The sequence below is a fragment of the Varroa jacobsoni genome, unplaced genomic scaffold, assembly GCF_002532875.2.
Source record: "Varroa jacobsoni isolate VJ856 unplaced genomic scaffold, vjacob_1.0 scaffold_1203, whole genome shotgun sequence".
Taxonomy (NCBI): Eukaryota; Metazoa; Arthropoda; class Arachnida; order Mesostigmata; family Varroidae; genus Varroa; species Varroa jacobsoni.
Window position 1 is genome coordinate 132,411 of NW_019214105.1, and position 19,214 is coordinate 151,624.

General features: G+C 39.2%; 2 protein-coding genes and 1 long non-coding RNA gene across 7 annotated transcripts; 2 read left to right on the forward strand and 1 right to left on the reverse strand.

Moving 5' to 3' along the window:
• The first annotated feature begins 3,747 nt into the window (after positions 1–3,747).
• Positions 3,748–10,898, forward strand: LOC111267612 (uncharacterized). 4 transcript variants are annotated; one of them, XM_022845931.2, is made up of 5 exons: positions 3,748–3,916; positions 4,769–5,264; positions 5,788–5,957; positions 6,359–6,440; positions 9,895–10,898. In XM_022845931.2, exons 2-5 carry the CDS (start codon positions 4,971–4,973, stop codon positions 10,021–10,023), a joined length of 675 nt encoding a protein of 224 aa, XP_022701666.1. In that variant the 5' UTR covers positions 3,748–3,916; positions 4,769–4,970; the 3' UTR covers positions 10,024–10,898. The 4 variants fall into 4 exon arrangements, with proteins under 4 accessions (XP_022701666.1, XP_022701665.1, XP_022701667.1 ...); XM_022845930.2 differs by lacking the exon at positions 3,748–3,916 and adding an exon at positions 4,496–4,652; XM_022845932.2 differs by lacking the exons at positions 3,748–3,916; positions 9,895–10,898 and adding exons at positions 4,497–4,652; positions 7,163–9,599.
• Positions 10,899–11,046: 148 nt separating this feature from the next.
• LOC111267613 (uncharacterized) lies at positions 11,047–18,760 on the forward strand. Of its 2 annotated transcripts, none has more exons than XM_086971375.1 (4): positions 11,047–11,573; positions 15,792–16,155; positions 17,758–17,857; positions 18,431–18,760. In XM_086971375.1, the coding sequence occupies exons 1-4, from the start codon at positions 11,571–11,573 to the stop codon at positions 18,564–18,566; spliced, it is 603 nt and encodes a 200-aa protein (XP_086827501.1). In that variant the 5' UTR covers positions 11,047–11,570; the 3' UTR covers positions 18,567–18,760. The 2 variants fall into 2 exon arrangements, with proteins under 2 accessions (XP_086827501.1, XP_022701669.1); XM_022845934.1 differs by lacking the exon at positions 11,047–11,573 and adding an exon at positions 14,190–14,237.
• LOC111267615 (uncharacterized) lies at positions 11,580–14,176 on the reverse strand. The gene is made up of 3 exons (XR_015313883.1): positions 13,563–14,176; positions 12,201–12,388; positions 11,580–11,719 (listed from the first exon to the last, which is right to left on the reverse strand). It is a non-coding gene; the product is annotated as an uncharacterized LOC111267615 (long non-coding RNA).
• Positions 18,761–19,214: the final 454 nt, after the last annotated feature.

Genomic DNA, 19,214 nt, shown 5'->3' on the forward strand with positions numbered 1-19,214 from the left:
GCCAGAGTTGGAGTAGCCAAGCTCATAACAGTAACCAAACGTCTACAGCCCACGAATAAAGCTTTTTCGAAATGGAAATTTGATAAAATTAGCTATTGCGAAAAGTAGTTAGACTATTACACTATTGGAAGTACATCGTCGAGCATCCTGCATCCATAGACGAAATTAATCGTCCCTAATTAAAATTTTCCCGTTTACACAATAGTATCTCTTAGCACCATTTTTCAGTCTTTCGCTTTATGATAGAAAAAGTCTTGCGTGTTCATTGCTTCAAGACATACTAAACCTGGATGCACAATGAAAATGGGAACAAGTGCAAAACTTCTAAAAATCTTTCATACGTGCGGAAATTTCTAATTTTCTTTCTCCAGGCCTTACCTTATTTCCTAATGCGTTACGTTAGGGAAAAACAAAAGTATTCTAAGGCAGTATATTCGTAATATGCATTACACATGTAATATCATAAGTGAATCTCACAATCTTTAAATGAAGTTTACCGAGTAGTGCTACCAGGGTACGTAGTACCAAAATTCGTCGCAACGTTTTTCATTTGAACCAAATTTGATTGTGCCCCCCTGACATCTCGATCAATTTACACAATCTACTAACTTCTTGTTCCTTCATTACCGGGCAGTGAGGATCGTAGGCATATGTTGCCTTGAGGTTTGCAGGGGACGCTGTTAGGGACGTTTAGAGGTCATTTCCTTAGGTGCGTGGGTCTTGCCACTCGAGTTAATAGGACTACCACCAAAAAGTTACCGACTAAAAGCGCTTTTAATAGTAGAATTCTGTACAATTACGTAGCATTATCTTGGGATGAGGTTAGAAGTTGTTGCCGAGTGTTAGAACACATCTGAATAATAGATTTTATAATATTTAGGTTACGTGGGCAAATAAGTGGCCAAATCTAGACCCTAGATTTTCTAATAACAGTCCTAATAATAGTTTAGAAGTTTTACCTACTTTTTGCTCAAAGATCGCTTTTTGGCTTTTTAGTTAACTGAGTTGTGTGTCATTTGTATATTCTGGTCAAAAATATAAGTAATTAAATCGAGTTCCAAAACGGTTACTGAAAGCTCTGTACGCTATCAACTTTTGAAATAAAAACTGGAATTACTCAAGCAACAGAATGCACTAATTCAATTAAATTTTCTTATAAATTGAATTTTTAAAGAGTGCTTTGCCTGAATTTGCCTGAGTGTTTTGCTTGAGGAAATCCTTACTTACAATTCAGTGTTAAAGACTTTAGCTTCGTTTACACTACATTGGAGCTTCGTTATTAGTTAGGAGCGACTCGTTGAGGAGTTTCACACGGTGTGAGCGTCACAGGAAAGATACAGCAAACAAAAAAGTAAGCTTTTCGCGAACTCAATAAATAGACGTGATACCGCACCGTACAATTTTCGATACTATGGTATCTGTGGAGGCGACGAATGTATCTTCCGATACAATCCCGAGCGCTGAACATCATAAGCGTACAAAGCGCAAATTCATCACGGAAAGAAAATGCTTCTATTATATGCCTCGAAACCTTCGTGAAGCGGCTGCTTTAAGACGTTATAAGGATCTACAAATTGAACTGATAACTTTAGTTAAAGGAAATTACCATTCAATGGCCAAGAAAGCACAATCAAAATAAAAGAGACCGCTAATTTATTTGCACCTTAATAGAGTCGCATTTAGTAGGTTGTTCGGCGCGCCCATAAACATTTACATATCTTTAAACTAAAGAAGCAATCTGGATGCTTTAGCGTATTTGCTTTCTCGTTATCTAGTGTGTATTCGATGAAATTAACGTTTAAACAATGTAACCCCACCAGTGGACTTCCCTAGTACATAGAACTGAAATTACATGAACCGTAACTGAAGTTGTGGCTTCGAAAATAGTATCGTACATGGTCTTAGGCAGTCGTTCAGCAACTGCACGATCGGTGGCCACGCCGTTTGTTTGTAAAGAAAATTTAGAAATAAAGAATAAATATACAGGTTTGTATTACAAACCAATATGATTGGTGATACAAACATTAGATATGTCTAGATATATTAGCTTAATTTCAACCATTTACTGCGAAAAATCCAATATTTCATAATATCAATATCAATTGAAGATTAGGAATGCATAGTAGTTTCAGTATTTTAGAGCCGAGGGGTTCAGCAGATGTTTTATCATGCATGGAGTAAGGTTTGACTAGGTATAGCTTAAAGGATGTATACAAGCAGATTCAGGCTGTGTTCGTTAATACATGAATGCACTAGATGACTCTTCTGTTTATAGTCAATTCATAAATCGTATGTAAAATCATTTATACTTGTTTTCATAGTTTTCACAATAAAACCATAAGGGATATATCCTTATAGAAATTTCTTCATGCACAGTTACAGCTTTAAGACTATTTTTGTAGGCTGCATCACACAAAACGCCGATTTTTGCTGACACTTCAAGGCCTACGTTTTCTTCTGGACTTATTTGCTGGGTCTGGGCCATTGACGAATGAAGCCCCTTTCTTTATTCATCAACGCATCATTATATCTATAAAAATACCTTGCATCAAATGTATACTATGCATTTAGCTAGGTCAGATGTACTTGACGATTTGACTAATTATCAACTGATTCTAAAGAAACAATATTTAGATATTAATCATTTCTTCAGTCTTCTTTACTGCAAAATCGATGTTACGATCTAGACCATAGGGTAACGGTTGTGTTCGTTCGAAAACCGCGAAACTACTCTATGTAAGTGCGGCAATTTGCCGCGTATTTCCAAAGCTAACGTAAGTTCGAAGCGTGCACATACGATCCGAACGTCTTAATACTCTTTTCTAAGACCTGAGATCTCACATACATGGTACCGTCCGCAGTTGATAATACCGTGTGCGCCCCCGACGCTCCACGAGCTGATCGGATAAAATGCTGGGGACCACGGCTTCACCATTCATCCTGTGTAAAGCATCACCTCCGAGAAATACTTTGATCATAAAATAATCAGTATCTAATTGTAAGCTTGAATTCTCAGGCGCCGAATAGGTTATGAGAAGCTATAATAAAAGAAAACAGAACAGTCGTGCGATATCTTTATATTAAATGAACTACAAACGAAAGTTGTTTAACTGAAATTTAACTCTACATTTCCGTCAATTGTGTTAAAAATAGGCATATTGATGATGTCAACGTTTATCGTTCTCGCTGAAAGCAATCAAATAGATATATGGTCAAGGTAAAATTTTGAAGGCAAGAGCAGACGATAAGAAAAGACGGGGTACACATACGTCCATGACACCTAATAATTTATAACTCATTGATTTTGCGCATGAAATCATGTTTATTATCTTAAGGGGCAAGATCACGAGCATACAGAGGACGTTTGCTTCTAAGCAATACTGTTAAGGCATATTTAGTTCTACTTGATCAATTTCCCTATCATTCCTTGCCCTAAGATGCGCGTTTTTGGAATTACACAGCATACGTTACACGAATCACAACGGAAATTTCTACACAGACTTACCCATTAAATACACGTAGCTATAAAAGCATATGCTATCTTTGTGTGAAAAAATAGATAGAAGAGCTGGTGCGTAATTCGAACGCCGTTGTCCATTTTTATCGTGGGTCCATATGGGATTTATGGCGCTTACATAAGCTAACCAAAGTTTTTGCGTGCGTTTATCTCATCACATATATTCTATTTATGGCTGAATTTGCACTATATACCAATATGTAGCCTTTGTATAAGCAGCACGAATTGGTCGGTAACGAATTCTTGTATCAAAATATTTTTATGTTATCAGACAAACGTTATGGCTGAGGCTAACGAAAATCGTCCTCAAATGAAATGCCCATCTATACTATACCGATAACGAAATTTACGTTTTTATTGGACTTCAGGACTATTCACGAAGTTTACAGTTAGTTAGAGGTACGTAATAAGATAACTCAGTATATTTATTATACCGATTATGTTACTTACATTGATTTGCATTACAATCTAATGTGGCCATGAACGCCGATGCTTGTTCGATCGTCTTACGTGTGTCGACATAAACATTTTATGATAGAAAAGTTATTTGGGATTCAATAAACTCGTTGAGTGGCAATTGTCAATAAAATAAGAACCAACAGCTGTTTCTACGTAGGAAGGCAATATATATGTACCTTTAACTGGGTCGTCGTGACATGGCACTAATGATTTCTAGCGTCTATCAGCGCATATATAAATCGCACACCTATACAAATCATCCGCTAGGTATTTTGTCCGGACCTTTCTAACACTGCTAAATATATGCCTACCCATTGTATTCATGTAAACTCTTACGGGTAAGCGATGTTGTTCTTTGTACAGAAAAAATTGAATCAAACGCACGTCACATGCATGGAGGGATGATGCCTGCTACGTACCGGTGATCTATTAGTGGTTGACCTAAAAAAGGAGCGCATTGATACTTATGAGAATAGACGCCCACTTGATCAGACTTGCAGCTGTTTTTTCCTGCTGATTTTAAGCAACAAGATTCATACTACCGTTTGATCGTGACCTGGCGTAAGCTTGGCCACGATGTGTTGTGATGGGTAATACATTGCTGATCGACAACATTTAACGCTACTTGTCGACCTGTACAAAGCAGGATTTTTTATTTAGCCACGTGTACAATTACGTAAGTACTCGACTTAAGTAGAAGTAGTAAAAAATCTGCAACTAGTAGAGAAAATGATGTGTCAATTGATTGACCTGAGAAGTATATGCGTTTCAACGAGATGCATATTTTTTCAGTATCCAGCTGTAACTACTGCAGTTAAGTCGAACTTCTATAGCTGACGAAAACTGAACGTCTTTACGTCCGGGATCTCGAAGTTCCGAGATCTAGTCCGTACTCTTTTGAATTCCGCACCTGCTGCCACGCCGTGAAGCAAAAAGTCTCCAGACAAGGGCAGCCAGTTGTTCAGTGCGGGTCTTTTTGCAGTGGAGCTTGGCAATGCCGGAAGCTAAACAACCAGATCAACCAAGCAACAAAGGTCAAAGATCGGTACAAAAGCACCTGAAAATATCAGAGGCGTTGCTTAAGCCAGATGGGGAGGTGAATGAACGCGCGCCCACGGTGGCATCGCCCACTAAGGGAAATGCAGCAACAGAGGCACCAAAACCAGATTTGGAACCAAAGGCGTCAGTCAGTGTGTCGGCTCAGAAGGCAGCCGGAGCGTTGGATATCACTGATAAAAAAGGTGAAGCGAAAAAGTCCAAACCTCCAGAAGCTTCATCATCGAGTTCGGTAAGCACAAAATATGTTGGCCTTTCTATTTAGTAAGATCCTGTTTTTGATTGTTTTTCTGCAATTCAATCGAATACCTCATTTTATTTATTCCCGAATAAATAAAATTCTCGAACATCATTAGCTATTACAGCTGGTTATCGGAACTGATGTGTTAGGACAAACCGATATGCCGCTAGAGATAACCGTTGATGACTCTGGCTTGTCCCTTTGAGGAGTTTCGATTCCACGGGTAGCAAAGTGAAAGTTGTGTGGGCAATTCTAGGTACAATAAAATTTGTTCGATGATTTATCGGCAATGAAGATATTCCGCCAGTAAATTTTGTTCTTTTTCAAAGAGCACGTTTTTCTCACGGTCTGTCAAAGTTGCCGAAGGAAATTATTTAGTTTGTTTGCTTGGCTCTATGAATCTGTCGGACAACCCTATGAGTGTTCATTAGAGAAATGTTGTTTATGATTGTTAAGGGTTTTTTTAATGAAGGCTTTACAGACGCTCGTAATTTATTATGACTATGTGATTTAGGACACTTCGGCCAGCTTGCAGTCGAGTGATGGCTCTGAGCGAAAAAAAGTCATGACAGTTGAGCGGCTTACTGAGATCGGTGACGAGGTCATTAAACTTTTGGCCAGAGAAAATAGCGTAATAAAGCAACGAATTCAGACTCTGAACCGTCTTACTACCCTTGTACTCAGGTAAACATGTAACTGATATGATAATTTACGTTGAAGCGTGAGCATAACAACAAAGATACGAACCGCTTGCTAGCCGACGTGCGTTACATGGTAGGTCCTTCTACCTATTCTATTATTTTGATCCTTTTTACGGCAGCTGCGCTTCTGCATTGCCACCTACAGCTTTTCTACGGCTCTGCTTTTCGAACGCAGTCGACAAGTACGCTAGAACATTTTGGGCTGTTAATGATAGTAATCATTGTTTTGCAGCACCGCACATCACCTTTCTGGCAAGTAGTTCACAAAAAACATCCTATTGCTGGTATGGTATCTACCTAAAGTCATGTAATATCCTCCACCAGGCTAAGGGACACGTGGACGAAACAGTTCATTTAATAAAAAACGGTGTTTTGTTATTACAGTTTCACCGAAAACGCACGCAAGCAAACCTCAATCGAGTCGCTACTCCCAGATCTGGAGGAGCTTATTAGAGCTTTTGCCGAAGTAAGCCCCAACGATTTCCGACAGAAAAGGCGTAGATCAAAATCCGCCGAAGCACCCCGCTAATTCAATGTGTAATGCGCAGGGCTATAATGGCTTCCATAAAAACAGAAGCCCTGCAACGTGACGTGCCTGCTACCCCGCAAGCTTATGATAGCAAGTGATTGCATACGAATTAAATTGAATATACCTGTAGTGAGCGACCTAGTGTCTCGGTTGTACTTTTCAAATAAAGTCTAACTCCACGTTTGACTGAATGTCGAAAGAAAGAAGGAAAGAAAAAAGAAACAAAAATAACCAACAGAATGTTGGCTTTATTTCTCAATCGAAATTAGGTTTAGATGAATGCGCAAGCAACGAATGTGCGCATATTCGTTGCTTGTTACGCTAATGGTGACACAGACCGTTACTCGACGCAAAGAATTAATTAAAAAGAATTAAAAGTAAAGAATTCTATTGTCACCCTTCAATAGTGCTCACGGTATTCTTGTTCCTTCATCGAGTTCTTCATTTCGTAGCGCAATTCGCAGCGCTAATGAAGCAGTATTCTATCTACGCGGCGAGCGAGAAACATAACATCTGATCCATTTAAATATAAATCTTGTGAAGGGACAAGATGCATAAAGTTTCTGGATGCGCAATGTGTATTTCAACATTTCAGTATTATAGAAACTATGCGACTTTAGAATAAAATAACAAAACTGTGCAACGTAATCTTATTCCAGGAACGAACAGTTCGGGGACGAGGCAATACCTGCTATTTAACTAACACGCTTTTCTGATCCAGACAGTAGATACGGACTAATCAGCTGGATGTTTTGAGACGATAAACCAACACACGAGCTATGTTATTGTTATATTCAGCAATATTTTGTACTAGTTTTTCTTGCCATAGCAATTTCTTCCCGGTGGCAATGCAATGTCGATTGAATCGTATTAAGGTCGATTGCGCTGCTAACTTTGCAAATCCGATTTGCAAAAACCGCAAAACAATCGCCTTTATTATATAGTTAGTACTAACTACGAATCCGGTTCAATCAGAGGTGGGCGCGCGACTCCCAACGCTATCGACTAGCGCTGATTATTTAACTATTATATATATATTTACACATATATACATACATAGATATGGTAGGGTCGACAGTCGACATCAGCGCCATACGCTTTCCAAGCTTCAACCTATGTCATCGCCATTCGAAAGCCGCGTGTCTCCAGCGCGTTACGTTGCACCATGTTATATTTTGAATTTTCAATGCGGCGTAAATGTATATTCGTATAATGGTGGACGCATTCAATCGATGTCTGGCTTCGCATTGTTATTCAATTGCGTGCGCTGCCTGTTGACAAACAGGGTTCAACCCTATCCAACTCCGCCGCATGGAAGACGTGCGCTCATACAGAAGCATTGGGCCTTACGAAACATTAATAGAAGAAAGAGTGTAGTAAACCAGGCCTCGCAAACCCATGCGGCAATGCTTGAGATAAGCGCCAACTAAAAGACGACGTGATAATGGAACTAGAAACCATACTGTGGGCAACTTTCGAGCGGCATAATTATCGTTATCGTTTTGTTCCTCTTCTTTTAACGCGGAATTTCGCAGCGTCCTGTCCACCAACAGCAGCAACGGGCTACTCAACGGCGAAGCATATGCCATGAGCGACGTGGAAGAAACAGCGACGATCTTGATATCGCCGATGCGCGTGCCATGACGGCGGCGTCTACCGATACGGTAGTAAAGAAACGAGATGCGACATAAACTTGAGAAAAAAATAAGTTGGCAGTTGACGCGACGACTTGGCTCACTTCATCTACATGTGGCACTGCTGCGACAAGCCAGCCCAGATCGCATCACTTGAATGACGACGTGAATATTTATACTGGGCGGCGTCAGCTCCTCTGGGAGGAGTTGATGAGCTTTTCTGCCTATGATTGGAGCTAGTGGCAACTATTCGAACGATTTTACTCGCTGAGTGCCAATGAACGTGTGTTGGGTCGCGGAGCAGGCCAAGAAATTGCGCAGTTGTTCTCTTCGAGAAATGTTCAGCTGACAGCTATAATGACTACGAAACTCAATTGCGAAATCAATCATAGTACTACGACGGTGTTATGAGGCCACGCGACTCAAAGGAACACCGCGGTGCTTTGTCATTCAGTTCGACTCTTTGGCTGATCTATGACGAAGAATGTCAGCTTGCGTAATGCCATACCGCCTTTAAGTATATAGGTAATTCCGAGAAAACAACTCACCTTAGCTAAAGCGATACTTGGATGTAATTGTATCCGATATTTTCAAAATTACGCTCCTAATTGACAAACAGGACCAGTCCAAGCTGACGCTGAACTTGATAAAAGCACAGCTTAATGTACCTCTAGATGAACATGTTGTCTTGCACTAAGCAAACAAAGCTCATGGTTTCGACATAACAAGAGGAAACAGCTCCATAAATAGTTGCACTTCGTCTACATCAAACCCTTGTCTAACGTTTTGCACGCGGTTAGCCGAAATCTCACCAAGTATTCTTTAGAACTCACTGCAATCGAAGGTTTTTACCAACTTTTCAAAACTATATACGTCGTACAGAAGCTGTTTGAATTTGCATATCTGCCGGTTCTGCTAAAATCGCTGATGGTTGACGGGCACTTTGTCAAGAAGAACAGATCTTTACCTTCAGCCCATTGTTCAATGGCTTTAACAGTTATAGAAGGTCGAATACGGTTATTGAAAAAAAAATATCTGCTTACCGCGGCCAGTAACCAAAACGGATACCTACACTATTCGAAATAGAAAACATGGCGGTAAATTGCCCCTGAGAATGATGGCTACTACTAAGGGGCTTGTACACCCTCTAGATATTTAGATATAAGTGATGCCAACAAAAAGAAATCAGAAACTATGAATAGTATTACAATGTTATCCTTACGGGCCACTTAAGGATAACATCGGTAAGCTTTTCATATTGATATTCGAAATTATTTCTGTTGCTGTTACCGCCTATAATGATATATTGGCTACGACAGTTTCATTTCTTTAGAGTTCCTGCCAACGAATTTTCTGAAATAATTGAGAGGATGCAGGAATTATCCTTACTAATCAGATTCTGTCTGTTAGGAACTGGTTTACCGGCAAATATAATAGAATAAAGTTAGTTATATTTACACAACGCGAAAAATTAATTTTCCGATGTGTAAAGCAGAAGTATAGTTAGCTGTTCCAAAAAAAAATACTCATTTCTTAGCTGCGGGTCCGTATATTTCTAACCGTAGCTTACGCAATCCTGATTTTACTTCCACTCCATACATATTAGAATTTATTTAACAACAGCTGCTCAACAACTGATTTTTGAAAACATCGATGTTCACGTATTATTGTATAAAATGTAGAAATTTCTCATCTAACGAAGGACACAACAGCTAACTGGAAAAAATTGTTCTTCCTTGATTTCTCATGTGCTGCAGGCTCGTTGTTTTCTCTACCTTCAAGCAAAAATTATTGGAAGATTTCAAGTACGGATTTTTGAAAGGTGTTCACGCGCAGAATGTCTCCGAACACTGAGTCATAAATGGGTCGGGCAGTGCGCTAAGTGATTGGGTCCTGTTATTGGAATCCCGTTATTGGAAACGTGTAAGCCATCTATTGGATGTCCATTAGAACGAGTTGTAACTCTTGGCTCATCACATTTAATAACAAGCAACTTTCGAAACAATTATCCTTAAACTTTCAGAAAAACGTTCAATTGGGCGAGAAAGTTTAGCTTGACGATCAATTACAAGAAAGCAACAATGCACCAGTCTGCCGATGTTTTTGATTGTTCTTGGTAATATTTTTTAAATTTTTAACAAAAGTCGGATTTATGCTGATGATTCACAAAAATGTCCAATATAAAATCCAGCTTTTACACCTGAAGTTAGAAGTTTTTTTAACAAACAGCAACAGCAAAACACAACCTTTTTTCAGTTAAACTGGTTTCATATGAATTTCATAATTAAGAACCGCTATCCTATTTGAAACTATCTCTCTAAATCACTCCTCGGATCAATCAGACACTTTTACATAAACTTATTTAAAAACCATTATTCCATCTAGCAAATCAAACTACAATAGTTACTATGACAATTCATTATTATATGACTGCAATAGCTTTCTACATTTACGGTAATATCAGAAAACAGTATTTTTATCTACCCCACATTACTCCTATAAAAACAAACGCTATTGCACTACCCATTTAGGCTTACGGTGCACATGACTATTTGTATAAATGTTTCTCCTTTTTTGCCAGAACATTATACCAACAAACCATTACACCCCCATTTACTGCAATGGTAAAAGTCGTCCCATGTGGCCATGGGAAGCTGACCACTTAATTTGCGCCTCATTTCCACCATCTGCCATCTGTCCATTTTCCCTTGGCGGATTTTCCGAACCCCTTACCGAAGCAGGCCGGGGGTAAATGCCATGCGTTGGAGTTGCAAGGGCAACAGTCCATCGTATTTTGATAGCATCAGCGGTTGACGTCGCTGACCCTCTCCCTCTGGGTTGAGTTGCGCGGACGATAAAACGTTAGCGTTTTTCGCCGGCGCGTTCCCCGCCGGAGGGCCCAGAACCGTCGGTGCCGTTACAGCGCGTTCCCGCCTTGCGCTATCGACTTAGCGGAGCCGTTTTGACGTGATTTCAACGCAAAGAATTTTGCTGCTGAGCCGATCGTTGTTGCTGCTGCTGATGTTCTTAGCTGGTCTTTTCAGTCGTTCGGTCGTTCAAAACCCTTCGGTCTACCGCAGACTGTTACGGTAGACTAGTTCGCGGGCGGACGTATCGTCGTCAGTGGTGCTAACTACTAGACAACACAGCGGCAACTGTAAATTTGCTTCTATCCTGACACTTAGCAGTTGTGCAGTTAGTTCGTCTCAGTCGAGCTATAGTGTGTGGAGTCTAGTCATCTGCGGAAAACAAAGAGGATTTGAGAGAGGGAAAAATTTACGATTTTTCAGCGGTGAAGTGGTGGACACAAACGACCCTTCGTCGCTACGCTTATCTCACCATCCTTATTATCAGTATTGTCGATCGGTGGAAATCTGGCATTTTGTCAAAAGTAACTGTTGTCATCTGTCATTATCTGTTGGAGCGCGGCAATATGGTAAGTTCATGATATGGTGAATTAAGTGGAGAAAATGTAAGTGTTCTTAAAAACGTCTTGTTGAGTACTGTTAGATGGTTACTTGATTTGTGTCACGCATTATGACCAACCACCCATGCTCCAAGATCCAAGTTACCTGTTCCACTCTGTAAAACATATAAAATTAAGGAAACGAATAACAAATGTTTCAAAAACACCATTCGTTTTCCTTTGTCTTTAGCTTGTTCAGAAATTAGGTATGTAGGATTTAACTTTAAGTAGTTATAGCTCTCATAATGCTAGTTCCTAGAACTTTGTTATAAATGCATTGCTTTTATAGAAGAGTGACGTGGATAATTGTTGTTTATTGTGATTATGGTAGAAGATGATATGAATCGAGCTCAATTCAGTTAATGCATATGGAGTTGCGAACGATTTCATGGGTATATCACTGTTGTGTAAATGGGGTTTGAGGAAGGGCTAGCCACTAAGATACTGCAACAATAGCTTTAACGTCAATATGAAAACGTCTAGACAATAATGACGTACGAGGCACCTATACACACCAACCTAACGGTTCAATTGCACACGATACAACCCCGTCTTCCATCCAAACAATACGATCATAATAGTGAAGATACATCTTACCGTACAGTACGAAACTGTATTGAGCACGCCTGCCACGCTAAGGCACGCGCACGTATTTCCTTTCCGTAAATCCCTATTGGCGTCCAAATGCTGTAGGCGCAGCACGGTACACATGCAAGTTTTGGTCGTATAATTTCCATCCAGTGATTTTACGGCCCGGGAAAGGGTAGCAGCATCAGGAAGTGACCCTAAATCAGGCAGTCGAGTGTATTCACCAAATCAGCTTTCTTGTAATTTCACGCGTACGCTGAATGCAGATACTCACCATTTCCATCAATTACTGCGACTGTTTTTCGTATACTACAGCTATTATCAGTCATAATTATTATATCTAATGTATGTAACTAATACCATTTCCTAGTAACTTTGTTTTTAGAGACAGTGTTATTACAAATTTGCTGATTTCGCATGTTAAGAATCGGGAAAAGGCTCGAGGGAGACTACAGCCGAATTTAACGGATACCTAACTTTGCGCAATTCAACGACTCAGATAAATTTGTGGCAAGAAGTAATTTTGCTCTGCCTTATTGCTCGCCATTAAGGTACTGTTCAGGCTTTAGATAGCGATTATGGATTTGTATATATTTTAGTTAAAAAAAATGATCTAGCCGATCGCCTCGCTTGTAAAAAATTGTGAAATTTTGTAATAATGTAGCCAGCTACAAAAATCACGTGCAGACATGTATCCTGAATGGTAGTTGGCCTGTATATATTGAGCCACCATGGAGCATTTTCGGTGATAAGTGATTCGTTTTCCATATGTAGACATGCCAACCTAAATCAACCTTATGACCTCAAGCAACGATTCTGTAAAAGTAGCAAGGTTAAGTTTCACAGAGAATTCATTGCAAGTATGACATAAATTGCAATCACGATACGGCATATTTACAATTCCTGATTTAAATCTTCTTTGAATCAGCAATGCTGTTCTGAACAAGCAAAAATTCTCCCCAAAAAGGACAGACAGTTTTTCCAACGTTACCCGGGTATATTGGGCTAAATGAATGCTAGCTAGATGTCAAGCGAAAATTTATTGCATTGTCTACATTATCCAATTCACAGATCGCATTTCCTGGATTTCACCTTCCTTGTTACCGTATGTATTAACAAAAAGACGAATACGTTTGAAGGTGTGCGTAAGCATTATCAAAGCTTCAATTGTGTGAGCCGAGCATAAGTTCAATTTAAAAGTCTTAAGGCAAGCGGCAAAGGTCGTCATATGAAAGACGGAGGTCGCTTGTTCTTTGAGAAAATATCAGCTAAGGTTATTTTTACAAACCTAAAACAAGGCTTAGGTCAAATAAAATCTAAGAGGAGCTTATGTCGAAAGCATTCAGCAGTAAAAGCAAGATCAGAACTCACTTGCTATCGTTACGCAAAGAGGTCATCAGTGGAGATCCACGAAAGCAACGGTTGATTAATGCCGCAAGTAACGATTAAATGATGTACTTCAGAAATTAACTCATCAGTTTCCTAAACCGCTCTTGGCAATAACCCAAACCCTCTTTTTAGGTCATTAAAAAGTTATTCAATTCTGTTCAACGTACCAACACTCGATCTGCATGCTCTAAAGTTTCGTACATCTTTTAGTGATTGTACTCTAATTAGTCCTTTTCGTTCTAATTTAGCTTGCGACTACGAAAGAAAGAAACAGAGACAGAAAGAGAGAGAGAGAAAGACTTGTTGTAAATATCCATCGCCCTAAATGGCACTCAATGGTTTTCAGTTCCGTATCGTTCGGATACTCGCGGGAAGTCATATTTATTTCCAAATGTCTATCACATATCAAAAGTGGAATAGTTATTTGACTATTGCCAGCCACTTTAGCCTGAGTTCTCTCCCATAAATCGACGCCAAGAAACTTTTACGGTTTTGACTTGGTATTATGGCGCTTGCACGACACGACACTACCATCACTAATAACACAACTGTTGCTATTAGTGTTTCTGCGCACTTCGGCGTCTGCAAACAGATGCACCTTTGTGAGTTACCAGTGTTGCCGCTATGATGTTCAGCGAGCAGATGATATTAATGATGGTGTGTGCTAATAATAAATTGTCGTTCATAACCTCTTATTGCTCTATCTGACTTCTAAAACCACTATAGCCGCAATCTGCTGCGGCGAATGCGGCGCCGCAGCCGATGTAGACATTCACGTGGGGTCGACAAAACCGTAGGAATGAACAAGCGGAGGGGGGTCAATAGGCTACAGTATTCGGCCCTTTGATTGGCTCCACGTCGACGACGACGCCACCTCTTATTATTAGTCCCCCACTTGCCAAATGTCGCACAATTCGTACCAGCTAGCAATCAGCTGTCAATACAACGTGTGATCATTTGCTACTTGTACTGTGTGCGCCTAGCGTTTACTCGCAGAACTAACAGTCAAGGTCTTCTGCGTTGACTCGATAGCAAGGCAACAGGCGTCAACAAAACGCTAGCAGTTACAGATCATCCGAGTAGAATGTTCGGTACCTACCACAGCGCCCAGCAGACACAATCCAGTGTATAAAAACCGTAAAAGACCGGATCACCCTGACCGATCCGAAGTCATCGGAAAAGCAATTTCACGACGCTACCGCCTCTGGTATTTGCTATTCGAGAAATTACAACCGTTGCTAATAGGCAAGCGGTAATAGTGGTAGTTACAAGAAGAAAAATGGCCGCGTAACATCATTAACAACATTGGCGCGATCACCAACGGCAGAAGCAGCAGGATCAATATAATCATCATCGACAATTATAGCTGCGTTATAGTATTATCATATTGACCAAATTGAATATCTAGTTTCTAACGGTAGTGTCCGGTAAGAATCTGGCAGGCAAATGTTAGTTGCAACTGGCACGCAGCCAACCAATCTACACGCTATTATTACTGCTGACGTTATACAGCAGTGGCACAGATAAAAGAAGTGCCGCTTCCATAAGGTAACAACTTTCAGAAGAGACGATTTTAAAGAAAAGATCAATGAATCGTTTGTGACCATATAAGGGGCGCGTTACATTGGTGGCCTGCTGCGGCTGTTGTTGTTTCGATATATTGTGGTAAAGACTCACTTTTTATAATAGAAGATTGGTGTATTGCAAATTAATTTATTAATGAAAATTGCATGTAGTCTTCATAGTGAAAATGCGCATGTATGGTACTTAAGCCTCTCTTTTCCGATCTCGTACTGCACTGACATCCGCAATATTATGTAGTCGCAATTCTTCAGAAAAAAATCATCAGAGGTTCTGGTTCGAGTCCTTCCAACCACCAATATCCAATATTCTGGGTTATTAGTACGAGTAGATAAGATCATGAATTCGTCTTTCCCGTGTTACAGGCATTATTGGGGTACTTTTCAATGAGAGGGAGGTGACAGATTGCTAGTAATATCTCGTGCGCGTGTTGATGCAGTGGCAAGCTATTTGTCTATTAAACATAGGGACAGATGAGATACTCAGGTTCGTAGACTGGGCGTAAACGCTTTTCGCCTCGTCTTGGAAAGGCCGCCAACCATCGGAACCAATAGTTCTAAAATTTTTGAACTAAACATGAACATCAAAAATATCTTTTAGCAATGGCTAATTCTATTTTATAATGCACAGCGGACCTCCACTCTAAGCGCATGCTGTTGCCTCCTGTTGCTCGGTGTCACTCTCGTGGCTGAGCCTGCCAGTGCTCAACGGCAAAAAGTCTCTGGAAAGAAGGCCACAACAGAGAATCCGGCTTACGACGATTACGAAGAGTACGATCAGGGAGGAGATGCGGCAGCTGATGGTGCCAATGACAAGGTGGCTGCCAGTGCAGGTCCTAAAAGCACTTCGGCCTCCCCAGACAAGGCTGACAGCGATGACTCCGCAGGAGCTCATGGCCTTCTTAAACATAGGTTACGTCTGAAAAACCGCCCTTCGCCACACCCAGCTGTTCGGCCCAAACCTACGTTACCCAGTTTCATCAAGCATCCAGCAAGTACGTGAAAAGATACTTTCATTGTGATTTATCATTTATATTTAGTTTAGACAACATTTATGCGTGTTTGTTAATTACAGACATAAATTTAAAGCTGTTGAAAAACGGTTGCAGGTTAACTGGTCATAACAGCCCGTAGGTCAACAAGTATTTTTATGTAGTAAAAAAAAGGCAGAAAGGCTTAAGGCCGACGTAAATTAAATACAGCTTACGTTTGGTTGCTAGATTATAGCTAAGGCATCCAAGCGTTTCACTCAAATGATTTAATCCGAAATTATATTGCATATATCGTCTGGTATATGCGGACTTCGATAGAAAGTCAAACGAAATCCCTGAACGATTATTTAGACCCATTTATAATAGTCAAAACATTAATTAATAAATTATCACTAACAGACAGTTTTTACTGCAACCCATCGATTATTCTTCTTTTGTTTGCCTATTTATACTTTTTCAGTACTACATATTTTGTTTACGTACTAAAGTTGCTAAAAATATGAATGTTTGTTTTTGCTTAAAAAGAAAATTCATTTGCGCCATTTCCAAGATCTGTCATCGTCTTATTTTCGCTTACTTCGAAAATTAATCATTTTCTTGATCCATATTAACAAGAACTTTATCATAATAAAGTTAACAAGCATTCTGATTAATATATATACACCAAGAAAAGTTTTACATATAAAATATAAACTTTTCGTCTTTTCTGACGATTGCAAGTGGCTTTGGTGTTATCTATCGGCGTCGACGACTAGCCCCTATGGCATCACCTTGAATTATCTATAATGCGTATCGGCTAATTATAGCCACTTGATACCACGTACATACAGGTCAGCTGAATGACGTGATCGAGCAAAAATCCTGATTAGACTATCTACCTCCCGCTACTGCCCGCGTGGATATAGTGATATCGAGGAAGAAAGATACGAAAAGAATGATAGAATTCGTGAAAAACGACAAACCGCTCAATGCATCAGCGGCCCAACAGACATCTGTCCTTGTTCTTATATGCCAGGTTTATATTCACTATTAGAAATATCAGCCGATCCCCGAACAAGCTAATTGTACAGCGAGTAATTGCGGTACAGACAATGGCACTGTTGCATTCTGGATGGACTTAATTTCATTGATCACACGATAAGTGTGATTAAATGTGGAGGCGATTTCGTTGATTAAAGTTATATGATTGAAAGCGTCAGTCTGTACTGGAAAAATCATATGATAGGATTTTGTGAACAGGAAACGCAAAGCTCTAATTGAGGCTTATACATAGTTGTCTTCCAATCTATTTTACAAAAATCAATCTATTTTATAGTGATTTGAGTCTTTGTACTAACTGGTATTCTAATTCACTTTGCAAATTCTCTGAAACATCTTTTTCTTTGCTAAGACTTACTGATTATGATTAATACTTTTGCAACAATTTAATGTTAAGCTAAATTTCTTTTTTAAATTAATCTAAAATAAAAGTGTTGAAAAATGTTAAAAAATGAAAAAAATTACGTAGATTTTATATATATATATATATATATATATATATATATATATACTACTGTTTATTTCTTTTCTTTCACCCTAACGGGAATTTATGATTGATTTAATCAGATATTGAGGACCTAGGACACGAAAAACCACATGTACAAAAACCTACGGAAGCCCCACTTCCTCGACCAAAAGCTACAAGTGCTAAGCCGCACAGATTCAGGTAAAAAAAAACACATTGCCATGTAAGTGATCAAGTCCTAGCACCGAACGCGTTATCAATTAAAACATAATATGAATAAAAATTATCATTTTCTGTTCTATCATTGAGGTGACAGTTTGTCTCGTATATAATTATGGTCACATTCAAATGAACTGAATTTATCTTACTGAAACACTTTTTTCGTTTGCATATTCACTTCTTTTTTTGTGTATAAACGTTAGTTGCTGTAGATCGATCGATCTGGTCCATTCAATGTGTATACACTCTGAAGTGCACACCCGCTTATAATCTATTTGGTTATAGAATAAGTAGCTTTTTCATTACTGACAATGAAGATATTATGCGAATGACAATTACCGTCTTTGCTTACTTCCGAAACAGAGATTAGACCACAGATTATGGTAACAATAACGTCTCGTCTAAGAGTATCCTATTTTGACATAGTAACAAATTCACTTAGCCGTCATGTTTCTACTAAGCAGACCTTCGTTTACTGGAGATTATAATTCTTTGATCTGTCACATATCGAACTTCCTTCCTGTGTTTATTCAAATATTTGCTTCGCTTTTGCAGTAGTACACTGCGGAAAAAGCAGACTCCTGCTCCTGCTAAGGACGACGCTGACTATGAATATGATGATGAGCCCGCCGAAAAGCAAGCTGCCACTTCTGCAGGCACGAAAAAGCCTCAAAGACCTCGCAGACTTTAATAAAACACACAGAACAGTTACAGAATAAATTTAGCCAGTTTGACGAAGATTTCCCGAGAGGAAACTATGCTTGATGTAAGAAGCCCATATATATATATACAACTAGCATCAATGCGCCATGCTGTACTAAAGAATTGCGAACGTCAATCTTGTGAAATAATATAATAATAAAATATATATGGATAAGGAACCCACACATTGTGTTTTTCGTGATGCTTCCTTTATAATAAAATTGAACAATTCTGCTTAACCCAAATATTGGTAATTTACTAATAATGTAGAAAAGGTCGCACCAAACGTAGGTGGTGTTGCAAACTCCTAAATAGTATTTAGATTTACGATTCGACCTCTCTAAGCATATAAGCCTACGGCAAGTATCGGTTTCTTTGCTTCGATTTACTATGGACACGTGGATGAACCCAGACGGCGTTCCGTCATATTACTGAATAAATTACCTGCTGTAGACGTAATCATTCAATTTGTTCGACAATAATGTGTTAACGATACACGATTAAGTAAAAACATCAATTATGTGGGCTCATTTATATGCATGTTAGCTAAATTTTACTCTTGATATCTAATTCTCTAAAGAATTAAGAAGGAAGAAAGAATTAGATACCGAGAGATCAAAAATTTCTAATAAAATAT